Source organism: Ranitomeya imitator, chromosome 2 (genome assembly GCF_032444005.1).
Source record: "Ranitomeya imitator isolate aRanImi1 chromosome 2, aRanImi1.pri, whole genome shotgun sequence".
Classification (NCBI taxonomy): Eukaryota; Metazoa; Chordata; class Amphibia; order Anura; family Dendrobatidae; genus Ranitomeya; species Ranitomeya imitator.
This window is the reverse complement of record NC_091283.1, coordinates 365,897,470-365,913,284: the sequence shown is the minus strand read 5'-3', so window position 1 is coordinate 365,913,284 and position 15,815 is coordinate 365,897,470. Positions and strand designations below refer to the sequence as shown.

Sequence of the window (15,815 nt, the reverse complement as noted above, 5' to 3'; positions counted from 1 at the left end):
GGGCTCAGAAGGGAAGTAGTGACTTTTGAAATGCAGACTTTGATGGAATGGTCTGCGGGCGTCACATTGCGTTTGCAGAGCCCCTGGTGTGCCTAAACAGTAGAAACCCCCCACAAGTGACCCCATTTTGGAAACTAGACCCCCAAAGGAACTTATCTAGATGTGTGGTGAGCACTTTCAACCCCCAAGTGCTTTACAGAAGTTTATAACGCAGAGCCGTGAAAATAATAAATACGTTTTCTTTCCTCAAAAATAATTTTTTAGCCCAGAATTTTTTATTTTCCCAAGGGTTACAGGAGAAATTGGACCACAAAAGTTGTTGTCCAGTTTCTCCTGAGTACGCTGATGCCCCATGTGTGGGGGTAAACCACTGTTTGGGCACACGTGGGGGCTTAGAAGGGAAGTAGTGACTTTTGAAATGCAGACTTTGATGGAATGGTCTGCGGGCGTCACGTTGCGTTTGCAGAGCCCCTGGTGTGCCTAAACAGTAGAAACCCCCCACAAGTGACCCCATTTTGGAAACTAGACCCCCCAAGGAACTTATCTAGATATGTGGTGAGCACTTTGAACCCCCAAGTGCTTCACAGACGTTTACAACGCAGAGCCGTGAAAATAAAAAATCATTTTTCTTTCCTCAAAAATGATGTTTTAGCAAGCAATTTTTTATTTTCTCAAGGGTAACAGGAGAAATTGGACCCCAGTAATTGTTGCGCAGTTTGTCCTGAGTATGCTGGTACCCCATATGTGGGGGTAAACCACTGTTTGGGCACACGTCGGGGTTCGGAAGTGAGGGAGCACCATTTGAATTTTTGAATACAAGATTGGCTGGAATCAATGGTGGCGCCATGTTGCGTTTGGAGACCCCCTGAAGTGCCTAAACAGTGGAAACCCCTCAATTCTACCTCCAACACACCCCTAACCCTTATCCCAACTGTAGCCGTAACCCTAATCACAACCCTAACCCCAACACACCCCTAACCACAACCCTAACCCCAACACACCCCTAACCCTAACCACAACCCTAATTCCAACCCAACTCTAAGGCTATGTGCCAACGTTGCGGATTCGTATGAGATTTTTCAGCATCATTTTTGAAAAATCCGCGGGTAAAAGGCACTGCGTTTTACCTGTGGATTTACCGTGGATTTCCAGTGTTTTTTGTGCGGGTTTCACCTGTGGATTCCTATTGAGGAACAGGTGTAAAACGCTGCGGAATCCGCACAAAGAATTGGCATGCTGCGGAAAATACAACGCAGCGTTCCCGCGCGGTATTTTCTGCACCATGGGCACAGCGGATTTGGCTTTCCATATGTTTACATGGTACTGTAAACCTGATGGAACACTGCTGCGGATCCGCAGCGGCCAATCCGCACCGTGTGCACATAGCCTAATTCTAAAGGTATGTGCACACGCTGCGGAAAACGCTGCGGATCCGCAGCAGTTTCCCATGAGTTTACAGTTCAATGTGAACCTATGGGAACCAAAAATCGCTGTACACATGCTGCGGAAAAACTGCACGGAAACGCAGCGGTTTACATTCCGCAGCATGTCACTTCTTTCTGCGGATTCCGCAGCGGTTTTACAACTGCTCCAATAGAAAATCGCAGTTGTAAAACCGCAGTGAAATGCGCAGAAAAACCGCGGTAAATCCGCCATAAATCCGCAGCGGTTTAGCACTGCGGATTTATCAAATCCGCAGCGGAAAAATCCGCAGAGGACCAGAATACGTGTGCACATACCGAAACCCTAACCCTAGCCCTAACCCTAGCCCTAACCCTACCCCTAACCCTACCCCTAACCCTAACCCTAGCCCTAACCCTAACCCTACCCCTAACCCTACCCCTAACCCTACCCCTAACCCTACCCCTAACCCTAACCCTAGTTCTTACCCCAACCTTAGTGGAAAAAAAAAAAATTCTTTATTTTTTTTATTGTCCCTATCTATGGGGGTGACAAAGGGGGGGGGTCATTTACTATTTTTTTTATTTTGATCACTGAGATAGGTTATATCTCAGTGATCAAAATTCACTCTGGAACGAATCTGCCGGCCGGCAGATTCGGCGGGCGCACTGCACATGCGCCCGCCATTTTGGAAGATGGCGGCGCCCAGGAAAGAAGACGGACGGACCTCGGGCGGCCAGGTAAGTATAAGGGGGGGGAGATCAGGGCACGGGGGGGGCGTCGGAGCACGGGGGGGTGGATCGGATCATGGGGGGGTGGATCGGAACACGGGAGGGAGGATTGGAGCACGGGGAAGGATTGGAGCACGGGGTGAGGGATCGCTGTGCGGGGGGGGGTGGATCGGAGCACAGGGGGGTCGCTGTGTGCGGGGGGGGGGGATCGGAGTGCGGGGGGGTTTGATTGGAGTGCGGGGGGTGTGATTGGTGCACGGGGAAGCGGACAGGAGGACGGGGGAGCGGAGCACAGGACGGAGGGGAGCGGACCACAGATCGGGGGGCTGGGGGGGCGATCGGAGGAGTGGGGTGGGTGCACATAAGTGTTTCCAGCCATGGCCGATGATATTGCAGCATCGGCCATGGCTGGATTGTAATATTTCACCAGTTTTTTAGGTGAAATATTACAAATCGCTCTGATTGGCAGTTTCACTTTCAACAGCCAATCAGAGCGATCGTAGCCACGAGGGGGTGAAGCCACCCCCCCTGGGCTAAACTACCACTCCCCCTGTCCCTGCAGATCGGGTGAAATGGGAGTTAACCCTTTCACCCGGCCTGCAGGGACGCGATCTTTCCATGACGCATATGCTGCGTCATGGGTCGGAATGGCACCGACTTTCATGACGCAGCGTATGCGTCAAAGGTCGGGAAGGGGTTAAAGAAGCCAGTAATACACGTGCAAAAGTAACACCAATAGAAATGTAAAAAAGCTTTAAAAGCCTGCATATGTTAGATGTCTTTGAATAAAAAGGAGTCAAAATTATAGACAGCACAGGCAACTGTAAAATTAATATGTGATAAAATAATGTAGAATTAAAGAAAGCTGGAATAATATATGTTGATGTGGTAGAGCTAAAAGTTATACGTTTGTTTCTTACGGGTTTTGGGCTAACCAAGAAGATTTTTATGCATAATTTCATAGTAAAGTATGCCTATAGAAATCATTAGTCATTCAATATAAAATGGCTATTTTCAGAATTTGGCATTATAAATCCAATTTCCACTAACTCTGGTGTGTCCATCATGTCTTGTAGAGATACAGCTGTGCCTGTCTGTCAGAGATTTTACACACAAAAAAACAAGAAAAAGCAGAGGCCATACAAAAAGGGGATCACCAAACAGCATGGATTTGTACAAAAAACAACACAGCTTTATTAAAGTGCAAATACAGGACAGATCATTTTAAAAACATCTTAAAACAATGCCTATAATGTAAACCATGTAAATAAATATGCATTATAAGCAAAAAAAAACCATAACACCTCCGGGCAAATGACCCTCAGATAACACCTACAGGCACAAAGAGAAAGCGAATACCCACAATGCCTATAATATGGCAAGTGCCTGTACACAAGGTGAAAAGGGGAAAACAGGCACACATACAGATATATATCTCACTGACCTATATGGACAGCATATTAATAAAGTGCAAAAAACATGATAACATAAATAAGGCCTAAATGGCTAATAAAGCTGCACATGAAAAAATATACTGTGGTACAGGAAATATGCTAAAATTATGCAACATATGACAGTACTAAACATGGGATCCTGAGATCACTAGTGAGGCCCCATAGATAGATGGCACGTAACGCAGTACACATAAATAAACAACACTATCTGAGTATATAAACTGCTGAGATATACAAAATGTGCTGAAGGCATACAGAGTGCCGACATGGGATCCTGAACTCAGTGGTAAGGTCCTATAGATATATGGCATATAATGCAGTACGCCCACACTGGTAACATATAGTACTGTATGTCCGGATTTGAAAGTAGCTGTTTGCCTCTATTTTAAGCTCCAGGTATTACAATAGTCTGAACAGTACCTAAGAATGTAATTACATATGAAACTACTGTGATACATTAACTATTAATATGAATACTAGTGATTATAAAAACACTCAATTTTTTTATTTTTTTTATTTCTGTACAATATTGAGGTTTAGCGAGCATCTGTACATTTACAAAGGATTCTGTAATAAAAAGTAAGTGCTTCTTTGAGCTGGCTACGAACATTAAACTTTTTTTTTTTCACATTAGGTTGCGGAGAGGGATTTCAGGAAGCCTCTTCAGCGTCCCTGTGCAGCCCCTGTAATAGGCGTTATAACACTCGTCATCTTTTTCAACAAAAATGTATGTGCCTCTGCTCTGCACAGTTGAATTGTGATTTAGCGAACATTGCAGATTCCTATCAATTTAATACACTGTTATTTTGATGAGGAATGTGTATTGACCTTCCTGTGTGGCATGTGTCAATAAATATTTTGAGCAATGCAACTGGTAGCAATTAGTTCAGCTATCTTTTTCTGTTTGTGTAAAATGACCATCTGTTTTGTTTTTTTTTGTCTGGGTAGCATGTGAAAATAAATATTTTAAATTAGTTACAGCTATCTTTTTTCTGTTTGTGTAAATGAGGTGCCCATCATTTAGTTAATGGTCAGTGGAGACACTCTCCACATGGTGCCTGCATCTAGCATTTCTGTTTGTACAGATGAGAATCCTGTGTTTACGTAAGAAATAGCTGGCTACCAGTGTAAAAATGAGAATCCTAGGATATAATTATATAACAGGCCATCTAATAGGCTATAAGTATATAATTGGCCCGTCTAATAGGAGATTATCAAAATCTAATATAAAAACAAATACGGGGATATCAAACTGCAGCAAATTAAAGTATATCAAACTATATCAAAAGGGGAAATCAGCCAGACTCAGGGACAGCTGGCTACCAGCTGTCAGACAGGGGAGGGGAGGGGTTACACACTTTGATACACTTTGATAGGGGCGTGTCCACCTGTCAGATTTGAGTTTGACGAATGATAGCTATGCTACACTACTGAGGTTAAGGCCCACAAGAAGGAAATCAGTCCCTCCACAGGATTTAAATCTAGTCCTCAACGCCCTGTGTAGGTCCCCTTATGAGTTGGTAACAGATATTAACGTTGCAAAACTCATGCTCAAGACAGTATTTTTAGTGGCCGTCACCTCAGCTAGAAGACTTGGAGAAATTCAGGCTCTTTCAATCCAGAACTCTTATTGTCAGATTTTTGATGACCGTATCATTCTAAGACTTAACCCCGTTTTTGCTGCCAAAAGTGGTTTCTTCCCGAAACTAAAATCGAGATAATAATTCCCTCCTTCTGCCAGGCCTCAAAAAACCTTAATGGGAAGGTACCGCGTTTGTAGATCATTAATAAATCACTGTAATGTAGCTTAACATGCTGCTATAAGCAAGTTTTAAATGCATGTGAAACAGATTTCATGTGTTATAGGAGTTTAAAGAATGCACTGGGGCTGACATCTTTCCGGTACTCCCCCCTCTGTCTCCCTCTCCCCCCACCATCCGATTCCCCCCCCCCCGCCGTCCGTTAACCCCTGCACTCCCTCCCACGCCCCAGAAATCAGCCCCCTGCCCAGTGATCACCCAGGCTCTTACATCTCCCCTGCCCCCTCCTTCCCCCCCCCCGCTCCTGACAGCCACCTTCTGACACCCCCCCCCCCCGTGATCACCCACCCCAGTGATCACTCTGATCACCCCCTGCCCCCCTGATCACCCCCCCCCCTGCTGCTGGCTCCTGCATTACCTCAGGCCCCTTCGCTTGACTGCTCCCCCGTGCCCCGCTGATCGCCACCTGTCCGCCTTCCCGTCCACTGATCGCCGCCTGTCCGCCTTCCGGTACTCCCCCCTCTGCCTCCCGCTCCCCCCAACCGTCCGATCCCCCCTGCCATCCGTTAACCCCTCCACTCCCTCCCACACCCCAGAAATCAGCCCCCTGCCCAGTGATCACCCTTCCTTGCTGCAGGCTCCTACATCTCCCCTGCCCCCTCCTTCCCCCCGCTCCTGACATCCACCTTCTACCCGCCCCAGTGATCACTCTGATCACCCCCTGCCCCCCTGATCACCCCCCCCACTGCTGCTGCCGCCTCCGGCATCTACTCAGGCCCCTTCGCCTGACAGCTCCCCCGTGCCCCGCTGATCGTCGCCTGTCCTCCTTCCGGTCCGCTGATCGCCGCCTGTCCGCCTTCCGGTACTCCCCCTCTCTGCCTCCCGCTCCCCCCGGCGTCTGATCCCCCCTCCCAACCTCCACTCCCTCCCAAGCCCTGGAAATCACCCCCCTGCCCAGTGATCATCCTTCCCTGCTGCAGGCTCCTACATCTCCCCTGCCCCCACATTTCCTCCGCACCTGACAGCCACCTCCTGCCCCCCGGGGATCACCAGCCCCAGTGATCACCCTGATCACCCCAACCCCCCCCCCCCCCCCGCGCTGCTGCTGCCGGCTCCTGCGTCTCCTCAGGCCCTTTCGCCTGACAGCTCCCCCGTGCCCTGCTGTTCGCTTTCGCATGATCGTCCCGCGCCCCACTTATCGCTCCCGCGTGATCGCTCCCGCGCCCTGCTGATCGCTCCCACGCCCTGCTGATCGCTCCCACGTGATCGCTCCCGCGCCCTGCTGATCGCTCCCGCGTGATCGCTCCCGCGCCCTGCTGATCGCTCCCGCGTGATCGCTCCCGCGCCCTGCTGATTGCTCCCCTTACTGCTGCTGCCGGCTCCTGCATCTCCTCAGCCCCCCACGCCTGAAAGCCCCCTCCTGCAGTAGAAAGTTTCACTAAACACTCACACATACACACACGCACACTAATAAAGCTTAGTTTTTTTACACGCACGCACACACAATGTCCCACTCATCCCAGTCACAAAGGCTGTACTCGGCAGAGGAGGCATATTTTATTGCCTCCGAAGCTGATAGTGAGGGAGAGGACCCTACCTTTCTCTATTCCTCCCACTCTTCCTCCTCCAGTGACACGGACTCGCCACCACCAAGAAGTCGCAGGACGAGAAATCGTCCGGAGCCCAGGGAAGAAGAGCCGGAGCCCAGGGAAGAAGAGTCGGAGGCCGGGTGAGAAGACCCACAACCAAGTGTGAGTAACCCCCAACCTAGTGCTAGTCACGCCCAACCTAGCACTAGTACCCCCACCTGGACCCCCGTCCCTGAAAATTTTGCTCCACGATTCCTGATTTCATTCCCCAATCAGGAATCCAATTTGAGACTGCCAACCTCAGGGAAATAGACTTTTTCAAAGTCTATTTCTCGGAGTCAATCGTCAGTCTCATGGTGGAGCAAACAAACTTATATGCTCTGCAATTTTTTGCCCAAAACCCAGTTTCATCATTTTCTGCTTGGAGTCCCGTTGACTCTGCAGAAATGTTGAAATATTGGGGACTGGTCCTTCACGTGGGGATTGTGAAGAAGCCAGAACTTCGCCAATACTGGAGTACTGATATTTTATATCAAACTCCAATATATGGCATGGTTATGAGTCGCAAACGTTTTGAGGCGATTCATAAATTTCTCCACTTTAGGGACAACACGGACATCCTTCCCCGCGATGACCCGAATTTTGATAGACTGTTCAAAATTCGGCCGGTCATCGAACACTTCAGCAACAAGTTTGCTGAAGTGTACATTCCCCAAAGGGAAATTTGTGTGGATGAATCCCTCATCCACTTCAAAGGGAGGCTTCAGTTCCGTCAGTACCTGCCCAGCAAGAGGGCGAGGTACGGGATTAAGCACTATAAGATCTGCGAGAGTACCTCAGGGTACACTCTCAGCTTTAGAGTTTATCAAGGAAAGGACACCAGGATCCAGCCCCCAGAATGTCCACCTGCTCTGGGGGTGAGTGGGAAAATAGTGTGGGATTTGGTCCACCCACTGCTTGATAAAGGTTACCATCTGTACGTTGATAACTTTTATACAAGCATCCCACTCTTTCAATCCCTCTCTGCCAGAGCTACCGTTGCTTGCGGTACTGTGCGCAGAAACCAGAGGGGTCTCCCTTTGTCACTAATTGATCAGGTTATCCCAAAGGGTGAGAGCCGGGCCCAATGTAGTGGCAACATGCTTGTGGTCAAGTTCAAAGACAAAAGGGATGTCTTTTTCTTGACAACAATCCATGGTCCCGGCATCACGGCCAGCACTGTTCGAGGTACCACAGCACAGGTCCACAAACCAGACTGTGCGCTGGGGTACAACAAACACATACGGGGAGTTGATCTTTCTGATCAAGTCCTCCGGCCCTATAGTGCCATGCGGAAGACGAAGGTGTGGTATAAAAAACTGGCTGTGCACATCGTACAAATGGCATTGTATAATGCATACGTGCTATCACGATGTGCAGGTCAGACCAACAACACCTTCCTTCAGTTCCATGAGGCGGTGATAAAGGCCCTGATGTTTGGAGACTAGGAAGGAGCGGGCCCCAGCACTGCTGGAACTCAAGGTTCCCGTATGGTACCAGGGCAACATTTTCCCGGTGAGGGGCAAAAAAAAAAAAGGTGCCGGGTATGTTATAAAAGGGGGATAAGAAGGGAAACTCGTTTCCAATGTGAAACGTGTCCCGACAAACCTGGACTGTGTTTGGATGAATGCTTCAGAATTCATCACACGTCCGTGGACTAGCCACATCCTGATATTCGACTACAGCACTCACCCACACCAGCCTGATATGCACAATACACCACACGCACCAACCTGACGTACACTACACCACACACCAACCTGACATACACTACACCACACACACCAACCTGACCCTACGTCAGGTTGGTATGTGTGGTGTAGTGTATGTCAGGTTGGTGTGTGTGGTGTAATATACACCACACACACACCAACCGGATGTACACTACACCACATGTACACTACCCACCAACCTGATGTGCACTACTCCACACTCGCCAACCTGACCCTACGTCAGGTTGGTGTGTGTGTATTGTAGTGTATGTCAGGTTGGTGTGTGGTGTAGTGTACGTCAGGATGGTGTAGTATATACACAACACACCAACCTGACGTACACTACACCACCTGTACACTACCCACCAACCTGATGTACACTACTCCACACTCGCCAACCTGACCCTACGTCAGGTTGGTGTGTGTGTTGTAGTGTATGTCAGGTTGGTGTGTGGTGTGGTGTACATCAGGTTCGTGTGTGTGGTGCAGTATACACCACACACACCAACCTGACGTACACTACAACACACACCAACCTGATGTACACTATCTATGTCAAAAAGTCAAATGGCGCTCCTTCCCTTCTGAGCTCTGCCGTGCGCCCAAACAGTGGTTTACCCCCACATATGAGGTATCCGTGTACTCAGGAGAAATTGCTCAACACATTTTAGGATCCACTTTATCTTGTTGCCCATGTGAAAATGAAAAAAATTGAGGCTAAAAGAAAATTTTTGTGAAAAAAAGTACTTTTTCATTTTTACGGATCAATTTGTGAAGCACCTGGGGGTACAAAATGCTCACTATGCATCTAGATAAGTTCCTTGGGGGGTCTAGTTTCCAAAATGGGGTCACTTGTGGGGGTGCTCCAATGTTTAGGCACACAGAGGCTCTCCAGACGCGACATGATGTCCACTAAAGATTGGAGCTAATTTTTTCATTCAAAAAGTCAAATGGCGCTCCTTCCCTTCCGAGCCCTGCCATGCGCCCAAACAGTGGTTCCCCCCCCACATATGGGGTATCAGCGTACTCAGGACAAATTGGACAACAAGTTTTGTGGTCCAGTTTCTCCTTTTACCCTTGGGAAAATAAAAAAATTGTTGCTAAAAGATCATTTTTGTGACTAAAAAGTGAAATGTTTATTTTTTCCTTCTATGTTGCTTCTGCTGCTGTGAAACACCTGAAGGGTTAATAAACTTCTTGAATGTGGTTTTGAGCACCTTGAGGGGTGCAGTTTTTAGAATGGTGTCACTTTTGGGTATATTCAGCCATATAGACCCCTCAAACTGACTTCAAATGTGAGGTGGTCCCTAAAAAAAAATGGTTTTGTAAATTTTGTTGTAAAAATGAGAAATCGCTGATCAACTTTTAACCCTTATAACTTCCTAGCAAAAAAAAATTTGTTTCCAAAATTGTGCTGATGTAAATTAGACATGTGGGAAATGTTATTTATTAACTATTTTGTGTCACATATCTCTCTGGTTTAACAGAATAAAAATTCAAAATTTGAAAATTGCGAAATTTTGAAAATTTTCGCCAAATTTCCAATTTTTTCACACACAAACGCAAAAATTATCGACCTAAATTTACCACTAACATGAAGCCCAATATGTCACGAGAAAACATTCTCAGAATCGCTATGATCCGTTGAAGCGTTCCCGAGTTATTACCTCATAAAGGGACACTGGTCAGAATTGCAAAAAATGGCAAGGTCTTTAAGGTCAAAATAGGCTGGGTCATGAAGGAGTTAAGGAGAAAGTCTTCCACTCTTTGGATGTAGGCAAGCAGTCATTCACTATCTGGAAGCTACTCGTGAGTGGAGACAGGACACTAATCTTTGTCCAGTATGGGGGTAAAAATAAGGGAAAAAAGAGCATTAAAATCTTTTAACTAGATGGATAATGACCTTTATAATGACATCTCCTTAGCATACGAGGCCAAGAAATTGGTCCTTCCCAAGGGCCTCAGGGCCTATTCCACCAGAGCAGTTGCAACATCATGGGCTGGAAAGGAAAGGGGCCTCGGTAGATCAGGCTAGACCATGTAGCTGCCCTACAAATCTGAACACGTTTTGTAGATATTATAAGCTAGATATCTTGATGGGTAGCCAGATGGCCTTCGGCGGGAAGGTTCTGCAGGCAGTAGTCATGCACTAGAGATAGAGTACTTTGGAATTCTTCATGGTGCTGTCAGGAGGGATTCCTGGAAAACGGGGATTAGACTTACCGGTAATATGGTGTCCAGGAGTCCATGCTGACAGCACTGGTAATTCCCTCCCTTAAACTTTGTATTGGTGATGATTAACTTGTACAGAATTTCAATAAATAAGAATTGCAACCATTCTGGTGTGGTACTTGGAAAATGACTGGAGAGTGTGGGTGGGAGGGGTCTTTTAACCTCTCTTGTGTTTCCTGTCCCTATAAGGAAGGACAAACTACATGGTGCTGTCAGGATGGACTCCTGGAAACAATATTACCGGTAGGTCTAATCCCCTTTTTTTGTAGAGATTTTATTTTAAAATATTATTTATTCTTGGCAGATGACTGTACCAGGAGATCACACGGACAAGTGACATCTGCAGTTTCTGAATCTGATGACCGTGCGATCACACAAGATATAACTGAAGTGAATTCCATTACTCCAGATATTCCATCATCCATTCACAGCAAAGATCTATCATTTGATCCTTTTCAACTGTTCCCACCTTCTGATTCATCACAAACTATTAAGAAAAATAAAAGTCATAAAAGAGGCATTAAAGATCAGACTGCTTTTACACCAAAGAATCCATTATCAACTGCAGAAAATAGAAAATATTTTTCCCTCAAAAAGATTATTTTTACTTCTAAAGAAAATCATATAAAGAAGAGAAGATATTCTTGTGCTGAGTGTGGGAAATATTTTAACCACAAATCAAAGTTTGTTAGACATGAGAGAGTTCACACAGGGGAGAAACCTTATTCATGTGCAAAATGTGGGAATTGTTTTCTACTTAAATCATCTCTTGCTATTCACCAAAGAATTCACACAGGGGAGAAGCCTTATTCATGTTCAGAATGTGGGAAATGTTTTCTACTTAAATCATCTCTTGCTATTCACCAAAGAATTCACACAGGGGAGAAGCCATATTCATGTTCAGAATGTGGGAAATGTTTTGCACAGAAATCATATCTTGTTAAACACCAGAGAACTCACACAGGGGAGAAACCGTTTTCATGTGCAGAATGTGGGAAATGTTTTGCAGAGAGATCATCTCTTGTTAAACACCAGAGAACTCACACAGGGGAGAGACCTTTTTCATGTGCGGAATGTGGGAAATGTTTTAATCGTAAATCACATTTAGTTGTCCATCAGAGAACTCATACAGGGGAGAAACCTTATTCATGTGCAGAATGTGGGAAATGTTTTGCAGGTAGATCAACTCTTGTTAAACACCAGAGAACCCACACAGGGGATAGACCTTTTTCATGTGTAGAAGGGGGGAAATATTTTACAACGAAATCTCATCTTGTTACACACCAGAGAGCTCACACTGGGGAGAAACCTTTTTCGTGTGCAGAATGTGGGAAATGTTTTCAACACAAATCAAGTTTAGTTTTCCATCAGAAAACTCACACAGGGGAGAAACCTTTTTCATGTGCAGAATGTGGGAAATGTTTTCAATACAAATCAAGTTTAGCTGTCCATCAGAGAACTCACACAGGGGAGAAACCTTTTTCATGTGCAGAATGTGGGAAATGTTTTGCACATAGACAAACTTTTGTAAAACACCAGAGAACTCACACAGGGGAGAGACCTTTTTCATGTGTAGAATGTGGGAAATATTTTACAACGAAATCTCGTCTTGTTACACACCAGAGAGCTCACACTGGGGAGAAACCTTTTTTATGTTCAGAATGTGGGAAATGCTTTAATCAGAAATCAATTTTAGTTGTCCATCAGAGAACTCACACAGGGGCGAAACCTTTTTCATGCTCAGAATGTGGGAAATGTTTTGCAGATAAAACAAGTCTTCTTAGACACCGGACACTTCACACAGGGAAGAAGCCATATTCATGTTTAGAATGTGGGAAATGTTTTGCAGATAAATCAAATCTTGTTAAACACCAGAGAACTCACATAGGAAAAAGGCCATATTCCTGTTTAGATTGTGGGAAATGTTTTGCAGAGAAATCATATCTTGTTAAACACCAGAGAACTCACACAGGGGAGAAACTATATATTTATACAAACATTGGTAGACAACACATAACAGAGACAATCAGTAACGACAAATAAGTGAATGACAAAGGAAAAGAAACTTAGTACTTACATTATGATTAAAGTGTATGCAGTTCCTAATAGACATTTCTTATCTAAAAAGCAATACAACATTAGCATAAATATTTCATATTGTGATATATTTATATATTCACTATATGGGCAAGAGTATTGCAAACATCCTCCCCCCCTGGACTCCCAAAGAAGAAAAAATACCCAACATTTCTTCCTCTTTTTTGTTTCCAAACACCCTATTTGCCAATCTGTGGTCTGCCATTCATTACGGTTTCTTTAAATCCACAATCTCCATGTAACAAATGTCTTTAGTTTGTGTATATCACAGTAATAAAAATGTTCATGTTGCATGTAGTTATTTACATCTATGATCCATTTCTTGTTTAAAAAATGGATCCCATCAGCTGTGTTTACAAAGTATATAGTAGGTTTTCACCACCATAATTAGGAACGGATTCCCTTTTCTATACTTCAATTCTTATACAGTTGTGCAACAGTATTTGCCCCTTCCTATTCTTTTGCATAATTATCACATTTAAATGTTTCATGTCACCAACCAGATTTTAATATTAGACTAAGATAACACAAGTAAACACAAAATGTTTTAAAATTAAGGTCTTTATTATAAAGGGAAAAAGAATTCCAAACATACAAGGCCCTGTATGAAAAAGATATGCCCCCCTAAACCTAATAACTGGTTTGACCACCCTTAGTAGCAATAAGTGCAATCAAGCATTTGCGATAACTTGCAATGAGTCTTTTACAACTCTGTGGAGGAATTTTGGCCCATTCATCATTGAAGAATTGTAGTAATTCGGCTACATTGGAGGGTTTCCGAGCATGAACCGCCTTTTTTAGGTGATTCCACGGCATCTAAGGCCGGTTTCACACATCATTGGCTCCGGTACGTGAGGTGACAGTTTCCTCACGTACCGGAGCCACTGACACCCGTAGACACATTAAAATCAATGCATCTTTTCAGATGTCATTGATTTTTTGAGGACCGTGTCTCCGTGTGCCAAACACGGAAACATGTCAGTGTTCGTGGGAGCGCACGGATTACACGGACCCATTAAAGTCAATGGGTCCGTGTAGTACCGCACATGGACATTGTCCGTGTGCAGTCCGTGTGCCGTGCAGGAGACAGCGCTACATTAAGCGCTGTCCCCCCCCTCCCCACTGGTGCTGAAGCCCCATTCATATCTTCCCTGCAGCAGCGTTTGTTGTAGAGAAGATATGAACATTAGTGTGTAAAATGCAGATCCACGTCATCCGCTGTGATTAAAATACTCACCCGGCTTCCGGATCCCTCGCAGCAGCGGCCGCACCATGTACTGTATGAGCGGTCACGTGGGGCCACCGATTACAATCATGAATATGCGGCTCCACCTCTCAAAGGGGTGGAGCCGCATATTCATTACTGTAAATGAGCGGCCCCACGTGACCGCTCATACAGTACATGGTGCAGGGATGTGATCGTGTTGCTGCGAGGGTCTCTTACCTCCTCCCTGCAGCAGGCCCAGATCCAAGATGGCCAAGGCATCTGGGTCTTGCAGGGAGGTGGCTTCACTGCGCCTGTTCAGAGCAGGCGCCGGGAAGCCTCCAGAAGTACATGTCAGATCACTGATCTGACACAGTGTACAGCAAAGTGTCAGATCAGCGATCTTACACTATAACATGATGCACCCCGGGGAAATGTTATAGTGTAAATATATTCACATGTGTAAAAAAAAGTTTTATAAAAATTCCCCCCCCCCAAAAAAAAAAATTGCTCCTATAAATACATTTCTTTATCTAAATAAAAAAAATAAAGGTACACATATGTAGTATCACCGCGTCCGTACCGACCCCACCTATAAAACTCTATCACTAATTAACCCCTTCAGTGAACACCGTAAAAAAAAGCAAAAAACAACGCTTTATTCTCATACCGCCAAACAAAAAGTAGAATAACACGCGATCAAAAAGACTGATATAAATAACCATGGTACCGCTGAAAACGTCATCTTGTCCCGCAAAAAACGAGCTGCCATACAGCATAATCAGCGAAAACATAAAAAAGTTACAGTCCTCAGAATAAAGCGATGCAAAAATATTTTTTTCTATAAAATAGTTTTTATCATATAAAAGCGCCGAAACATAAAAAAATGATATATAACTGAGGTATCGCTGTAATCATACTGATCCGAAGAATAAAACTGCTTTATCAATTTTACCAAATGCGGAACGGTATAAACGCCTCCCCCAAAAGAAATTCTTGAATAGCTGGTTTTTGGTCATTCTGCCTCACAAAAATCGGAATAAAAAGCAATAAAAAAAGTCACGTGCCCGAAAACATTACCAATAAAAATGTCAACTCATACTGCAAAAAACAAGACCTCACATGACTCTGTGGACCCAAATATGGAAAAATTATAGCTCTCAAAGTGTGATAACACAAAAAATATTGTTTGCAATAAAAAGCGTCTTTAAGTGTGTGATGGCTGCCAATCATAAAAATCTGCTTAAAAACCCGCTATAAAAGTAAATCAAACCCCCCTTCATCACCTTCTTAGTTATGGAAAAATAAAAAAAAATGAATTAATTTCCATTTTCCCGTTAGGGTTAGGGCTCGGGTTAGGGTTGGGGCTAGGGTTAAAGCTACAGTTAGGGTTGGGGCTAAAGTTAGGGGTAGGGTTTGGATTACATTTACGGTTGGGAATAGGGTTGGGATTAGGGTTAGGGGTGTGTCAGGGTTAGAGGTATGGTTAGGGTTACTGTTGGGATTAGGGTTAGGGGTGTTTGGATTAGGGTTTCAGTTATAATTGGGGGGTTTCCACTGTTTAGGCACATCAGGGGCTCTCCAAACGCGATATGG

General features: G+C 45.0%; 1 protein-coding gene across 1 annotated transcript in view; it reads left to right on the top strand.

Annotated features, from left to right (window-relative positions):
- LOC138663874 (zinc finger protein 665-like) overlaps nt 1–14,282 on the top strand; it is a 79,638-nt gene extending 65,356 nt beyond the window's left edge. The window contains exon 7 of the mRNA XM_069750238.1: nt 11,223–14,282. Coding sequence (XP_069606339.1) covers nt 11,223–12,961 — 1,739 coding nt within the window. The 3' untranslated portion in view covers nt 12,962–14,282. The remainder of the gene's footprint in view (nt 1–11,222) is intronic.
- The last annotated feature ends 1,533 nt before the right edge of the window (nt 14,283–15,815 follow it).